Source organism: Electrophorus electricus, chromosome 21 (genome assembly GCF_041902795.1).
Source record: "Electrophorus electricus isolate QZ-2024a chromosome 21, ASM4190279v1, whole genome shotgun sequence".
NCBI lineage: Eukaryota > Metazoa > Chordata > Actinopteri > Gymnotiformes > Gymnotidae > Electrophorus > Electrophorus electricus.
The window spans coordinates 4,140,001-4,147,792 of NC_137517.1; the positions used below are offsets into that span (position 1 = coordinate 4,140,001).

Here is a 7,792-nt window from a genome sequence, read left to right on the forward strand (position 1 = left end):
GGAGGAACTTCCTATGTGGGCTGTGCTGCAGCAAACCGCCTGCAGTATCTGTATGGAACTGTGACGGGGAGCTCCTGCCATACACGGAGATCTTTTGCAAGTAAGTGGCCAGAAACACTTACAATCACGTGGCAATGGACATTCAGAATTAAACGTTACATTTAGATTATATTATACACGGAAAAAAGATGCTACTCGTGGTCTGGTTCACTCCATTAAAGCTCTAACCTTTGCAATCCGTGCGCTGAACGGTCCCTGACTTGGCATGGCTGCTCTTCTGTCCCCAGAGTCCATGGTCAGCTGGTCCGTCTGTTTGCCAGGGGCATTGAGGATGAGGAAGGCCACGAGGAAAATAAGAGCTGTAAAGGGAGATGTGTTCTACACTAGTGAAGCTCATTAACCATGAAAGAGGGCTGGAGGAATGTAAAAATGACAAAATTGTAGTAATTATTTAACTTATAAAAGTGCAAGCTTGAAATAAAATGTTACAAACCAGTCCAAAGTCTCACATCGTCTAAACGCAAGCTTTTCATAGCAAAACTCCACTTTACATTAAGAGAAGACAGCACATCCCTCTCTACATATTTACTTTTGGAAGTCAGGACAGCTGACACAGCACTTCTTTGTTATCCTGAGTGGAGAGGCAACATTCCCTCGCTCAGGGCATATACCTGGATGTGAGGGTCATGACTAGTGGGGTGAGTGACGTAACCGGAGCGAACCCGATCCACTCAGAATTCCAGAGGACACGGCGATGGTCTGGAATGTGTGCAAACAGGACCTGGACTGCTTTAAAGCTCAGAGTCTGATTGAATATTCTGATCTAAATTTGAGTTTTGATTCACTGGGATTAAAGCAAGGCGGCAAAGTTTAAGATTGCACAGAAAGGTGTCTTACCTTGAGGATGTAAAACATACACACCTTCGCTGTCCTTCTCAGGTTCGTGATAATCTTGTCGACTCGTGCTCATTGGAGGAGGAGCACTTGTTAAGCCATGCCCACCCCTATAGCTTACAATACTACTCTATTTTAATAAACAAGAGAATGCCAATCGTACATAATATTACAATTACAGACCCCAGAGAATGGTTTATTATAATATATATCATTATTAATAGCAATACTTTTACCATTGCTAATATCTAGGTTCCAAACACTGATCCTTCGTCACATAGGTTCTGAACATATCAAACTCTCCAATAATAATAGGTAGAGATTTTAATACAGTTTTAGATTCATCGTTGGACAGAATAGCTCACTCACAGACTACATGTAGCGGGAGCTCTACAGAAACAATAAAATAAACAATAAAATAAATTAGCGACCTACTCCCATTTCAGTCATGTGGAATATGGAAACCAGCGCCATAAACTGACCTTCAGATGGCGCTTTAATACATCATTACTCAAAGATCAGGAATTTGATAACTATATTAAAAGAGAACGGGCCTCCTATTTACACACAAATGATTCCTCAGAAATCTCAGCATCACTGTTATGGGAAACTGCCAAAGTAGTCTTAAGAGGGAAAATAATATCGTATGCTATATGTAAGAAAAAGAAAGAATCAGAAATTAAAATCAAGGTAGAGTCAAAGATGGGTGAGTTAGAAAATATAAATAATCCATCCAAAGGAACCAAAAATAAGGTAAGAGAACTTAATCACGTTAAACAATTTGATAAATTAAAAAAAACTAATTCCTGCTACAAAGACTCAGACAAGAGTTGAATTCACCACTAAATCTGGAAAGTATCTAGCAAATCTCATTAAGCCAAAGCCAAAAAACCTTCAACAGGGTAAACCACACAATCACCTGTAGAAATCAAACATGTTTTCAAAATCTTTTTTGAGAAGATGAATGTATCTGATCATGAACCAAAAATAGAAGAAATAAATTTTCTGGATAACATCGATCTCCCAAAACTAACAGAAAAACAAAAACAAACGATTGAAAACATAATATTGCAAGAAGATTTTTACAAAGCCTTAAATTACATTTCTAACAGAAAAGCTCCAGAACCTGATGGTTTCCCTGTTGAAATGAAAAACTACGAACAAACATGAATAGTTATTATCTCTCTCCACCTTAAAACAAATTAACACCCCACAAGACCCTCTAGTTACAGGCCAATACCACTCATAAATATAGACACAAAAACTCTAGCCAACAGAATCGAAACAGTAATCCATGATCTAATACATCCAGATCAAACAGGTTTTACCAAAGGCTGATATTCCTCCACCAATATGAGTAGGATGTTGAAAATAATTGAATTTATCTCTCAGCAAAAAATACCAACAGCAGTGGTCACCTTGGATACAGAAAAAGTCTATGCACATATGACATTCTCCTTTTCTTACAAGAACCACTCACTTCAGTAATGGTAACTATCCAAACTATCAAAAGCTACTCAAAAGTATGTGAATATTCTCATTTGGACAAAATCTACAATCATCCCTTTAAACATGAATAAACTCTGTGATGCAAGTATTCCCCATCCTTCTGAATAGCAATTACATTACATATCTGGGCATTAACATCTCCCACCAGTTGCCAGAGTTATTCAAACTTAATATCATTCCCATTATTAAACAAAAAGTGATGAACCTCATTAATGGATACATTTTCCCCTTGCGCTCTTTTGCAGAATAGTTGCAATTAAAAAGATAATATTACCTAAAATAAGTGATTGAAAACCAATGATTCCCATCTGTCCCACAGAAAACAATACAGGCCTAAGGTGAGACACGTGGAAAGTGGGGTGGACCCTCAATGATTGGGGAAGGGCAAGGTGATAAGAGATAGGGTTTACACGGTGAAGGACCTTGAACGGCCCGATGTAGCGAGGAGCGAGTTTGCGGGGATTCCCACGCAAAGGCAGGTCCTTGGCCAATAGCCGAACCCGCCATCCAGGCCGATAAGTCTGCGCTGGTCGCCGTCTCTTGTCGGCGTAACGTTTTTGACCAGCAGTGGCAGATAAAAGAGCCCTGCGTGCCCTTCGCCAGGTTAAGCGGCAGCGCCTGACACCCACGTCAGCCACTTGGTCGGGAAACATGGGCAGAGCATACCCATACTGGCACTCGAATGGTGACATGGAGGAATGCCACACGGTGTTGTGGGCAAACTTTGCCCATAATAGGTGCTCAGACAAAGAGGATGGACAGACAGCGGAGGGTGCTCTCCAAGTCCTGATTAACTCTTTTGGTCTGGCCGTTGGATTGGGGACAGAAGCTGGAGGACAAACTGGCTTCTGCCCCCAACAACTGACAGAAGGCCCCCAGAACCAGCTGGTGAATTGAGGCCCACAGTCTGACACGATGTCGCTAGGCAGCCCATGAAGACGGACCACCTGGGTAAGCAATAACTTAGCTGTCTCCTTCGCAGATGGCAGGTTTGACAGTGAAAATAAGCAGCCGGTCTTGGAGAACCTGTCTACGACCACCAGCATCACTGTGTTGCCCCTTGATGGAGGCAGCCCTGTAATAAAGAGCGACAGGTGAGACCAAGGGCACGAAGGCACAGACAGTGGATGCAACAGACCAACAGGCCTTGTCCTGGGGTCCTTGCATTGAGCGCAGGTGTGACAAAAGTTCACAAATGCTTGGATGTTGGGTTCCATGCGGGGCCACCAAAACCGCCGACGGAGAAACTCAAGCATCCGTGTGATTCCTGGGTACGCCGAAAAAGGGGATGCACGTCCTCACTTGAGGACCTGAGCTCTAACCGCCTTGGGTACATACAACTGCCCCGGAGGGCCTCCATCCGGGTCTGGTTCAGCAAGAAGGGCCTGACGTACTGCCTTCTCAACCCCTCGCTGGATTGGCGCTATGACGGAGGCCTTGGGGATAACGGTCAAGGGCGGAGCAGAAGAAGGCGAGGATTCCCACAGGTGGGATAGGACATCTGGTTTAGCGTTCTTAATGCCTGGCTGGTGTAATAAAGTAAAATCAAACTGGGCAAAGAACAGTCCCCATCTGGCCTGGCACGGATTAAGGCGCTTGGCCTGCTGTATGTAAGCCAAGTTCTTGTGGTTTGTGCAGTCCAGGAAGGGGTGTACAATCCACATAAATGAAGGATGTAGCCCAAACACTACCAGACAAGGATCAGGAGAATCCAACAGTGGTTTGAATTCAATTTAGTTCTATTAGTGTGGTTTGATGTCAGCCAATGAAACAAGAGCAAACGTTTCAGCTTTCACGCGCTCATCAGTGCTCATGGGAAAACATCTTGCACGCAGCTCACCTTTTTTAGGCCAAAACAGATAAGTTACACCTGTACAGGTTGAGTAATTGGTGTCTTAAAGAGACACTAACAGCAAAAGAAATTAAATATAACGAAGTAGAAAATGAAAATATATACAACAATAAACAAGAAGCAATAGAAAATGTATTAGAAAATGTTACTGTACCCTCTTATGGTAAACAGCTGAGATGAAGATCTTCCTTCATCCCATTAGGAAACATGGAGGCAAATCCAAAAAATATTTTTATTTTATTTATTTAGTTTACAATTCTACTATTTGCTTCACGCACCTCTAATACACGCATTTTGTTTTCGTGGATCGAGCGCAACTACACCTTTTTTCTTCTTCTTGGATTTACACACAATCACCATAATGACATGCTCACCCTCCAAGCACCCGGAGTGGAGGTGGAGCACTGCTGTGGCAAAGGTGGGCTTGCAGAGGTCTTTTGGGACATCGTGGTCAACCCTTCTATCCCAGAATCCGAACGTGCTGACCGAGTACCACACCGGCCAGAGCTGCTGGAGTTAGTTCCACTTCAACGCTTCCAGCGAAGCGCCCCGGACGAAGGGAGGCAGGCTCTGGTTTTCTCCACACCCAGTAGATGTGCTAGAATTTGGTTTATATTAGTTATGAGTTATGAGTCTTGGAAAGGATTTCCTGGGACAACCTTGATATGTTTCCCTCCTTCCCATCACATATGTTAGTGACACATAACAGGATGTTTTGTTTTAGGTCCATTTGTCATCATTATTTTTGTTCATTTTGTTATATATGTTAATTTCTATATGTTCATTTATGATAGCTTAACATTATTCATGCAGTATTGTTCACTTAGTTGCTTGTTTGTTTCTTTGTATTTTAATTGAATTAATTTATTTGTTATATATATTATCTAAGGTGTATATTCTCTGAATGTTACCATGGGTGGGGGAAGCAGGACGAATGAGCAAATTGTTAAAGCCGTGCTAACAAATTCATAAACTTTGTTCAAAGAAAAAAAAAAGAAAAGAAGTGCCTGATTCACTTCTGATCACTTGATTCACTTCTGATCACCTGACTGGTGAATACTGAATCTTATTTTCCACTGAAGCCATTTTCCATTTCCATTTTCACATCATCAGAGTTGGTGGAGGAAAGTTTCTCCATGGCAACCAAGATGAGCATCTGGAGTAGATGGTTTTGCATGACATCACTGAGAAAACCAGAGTGAAAAGGTATAAAAAGTTAAGCTGCTGGCCACGTTAAATAAAAGCACTGACAAATGCAGGAATAAGGAAGTCCACATTATGAGCACCTACAGAATAGCTCATTGTTATTTTAGTTAGCACCTTAAAACATTTGTCAGTTTTTCATATATATGAAAAACATGACATGCTGGTCTGATTATACATAAGTTCCTGTTCATGCTAACAGCAGTCTTACCTACCATAGAGAAGGTTAGCATGGCCCACAGTGGCAATGCTTCCTCACCAGATAATGCCAAAGTGATCAAAATATCCACCCGGTCTAAGGTTCTTTATAACTCAGTATTACACAGGCCACACTATCCCTATTCCAAATGTTACCAAACCTGGCAGAAACAGGGACAGGAACTCAGGCTTGAACGAAACCTTCAATCACGGACAACGCTGAAGTGGAACATGGCCAGCACAGCTCCCGTAATCTGTTCATGACCGGTTAATCAGGCTGTAAAAAAAAACAAACCCTGACAATCATTACAAAGCAATCAGAAGGCAAACCGGCTAATAGATCCTTATAAAAGAGTGCCATGCTTGAACATTGATACGTCTATGAATAACTGATGAACAGTCATATGACAGTAAATGAAGGCATTTGGCCAGCAGCTCACGGGCTGAATATGCCGCACAGGCTAAAAAGTCTCACCCCTGTCCCATGAGTTTACGGCCCATGTCCTCGCTCAGGTAGCGGTCTGCCGGACACCAGATGCTCCTCACTGAAGAGAGTAGCGAGAAGTGCTGACCGCTTCTCTGACCTCTGCAGGTCCCTGCCAAAGCGCTTCTCTACAACAACACAAGTGCGGGCCCTGTGCATGCAGACCAACACACACACACACGCGCACAGTCTTAAAACCTACCCCCAGCCGAGGTCTCAGGCTGGGAAAATAAAACTACCCAGATTGCTTTGCTTTCAATCAACATGTTGATTCATTTAATGCATGTTGATTTGTGTAAATCTACTTAAAACATACTCTTAAAAATAAAACGGCAACCTCGCGCCTATATACGGGGCTTTTTTTGTTTGTTTTTTGAGCTACACTACTAAAGCCTTCGCTCAGAATCTGTAAGAATGCGGCTGGGTTCTGATGGGCACTGAAGCATAACTCATGGAGACACATGCTCTTGGTGATGTCATCATAGTCAGAAGGCAGCACCTCCTTGGGGCAAATAGTCCCGGTGGGAGCGCAGCTGTGTGAAAGCCTGCCTCAATGTACCGGCCACCATGGTAAGAGCTCCTTCTGAGGAATGCTGACAAACGGTCGATATCCCCATAATTAACCTGATATTGTACAGGTGCCCACACATGTGTGCGCACACACATAAAATGGTAAAATAACAGATACATTTTATGCAGACGCACGCGCACACACACAAAAAAACTGCTTTATTATTGTTTGGCCCTATATTTGTCATTCACATTTAAAAAGCATTGTAGTGTACTCATCATTCAACATGTTTTCCCACAAACTGTTTTGTTGGCTTTTACCTTAATGTAAGGTAAACAGGCATTGTGGACAAAATGAGCCAAAGCCAACAAAGTACGTGTCTTCTGGAAGTAACCCGTAAAGACCTTAGATATGGGATTTGCTGAATGACTGAGAACACACCCTCAAACAGGAACACAGACACTTTACACTCACCAAAACGAATGGCATCTTGAACACAAGGAATAATTTAAAAAAAAAAACAACAACAAAAATATTTATCATTTGATACAAACGTTGGCCTTTAACCCTTAACTGAAAGAAATTAAGTATATGGTACACACTACAAAATATGGGTTAGTCAAGAGCGAACCTATTATTGCTGTTAAAAAAAAGTGGCACTTTAATATACGTGAAACTAAAGTTAATGTGTCGAATCACTATGCATCTGACACACGCCCATACAAGACAATGAGGACAGCCTCGATCCTCCTCTTAAAACACTGTAAACACGAAATGGAAAATAAACGTTCCGCTAACTAGTTCACACCGGGGCGGTGCGGTTGAACTCACACTCACTCATACTGTAGAAACTGTTAGGATTGTTGAGGGAAAAGGTTAAAGACATGCTGGAGTCTGGTAAACGTTAACAACGGACCGCGAATGGAGGCGTAAATTCCGCTTCGTACTTACTTGAGATGTGTTGGTCAATAATCCAGTACGGGGAATCAGAGGAACACATTTGAGAAAAACGGAATTCAAGTTCACCGTAAATGAATAACAAAACAAGACTTATTGTTGTATTAGGTTAAACCATAGACCGCCAGCTATCGTTTCAGAGTGTAAAAGGGAGCTTACAGTTGGACGAATCGAAGATAAGAGC

The 7,792-nt window shown here is 42.2% G+C and overlaps 1 protein-coding gene and 1 long non-coding RNA gene across 4 annotated transcripts in view; one reads left to right on the forward strand and one right to left on the reverse strand.

Moving 5' to 3' along the window:
* Positions 1-496, forward strand: part of zgc:158263 (ceramide kinase family protein) — a 24,682-nt gene extending 24,186 nt beyond the window's left edge. For all 3 annotated transcript variants that reach the window (XM_081704020.1, XM_027011969.3, XM_081704021.1), the window contains exons 13-14: positions 1-100; positions 288-496. The exon at positions 1-100 is cut by the window's left edge and continues 235 nt beyond it. In XM_081704020.1, coding sequence (XP_081560146.1) covers positions 1-100; positions 288-387 — 200 coding nt within the window. In that variant the 3' untranslated portion in view covers positions 388-496. The remainder of the gene's footprint in view (positions 101-287) is intronic.
* Positions 497-4,439: 3,943 nt separating this feature from the next.
* Positions 4,440-6,358, reverse strand: LOC145652882 (uncharacterized). Its single transcript, XR_014119161.1, has 3 exons — positions 6,132-6,358; positions 5,818-5,933; positions 4,440-5,439 (listed from the first exon to the last, which is right to left on the reverse strand). It is a non-coding gene; the product is annotated as an uncharacterized LOC145652882 (long non-coding RNA).
* Between the last annotated feature and the right edge of the window lie 1,434 nt (positions 6,359-7,792).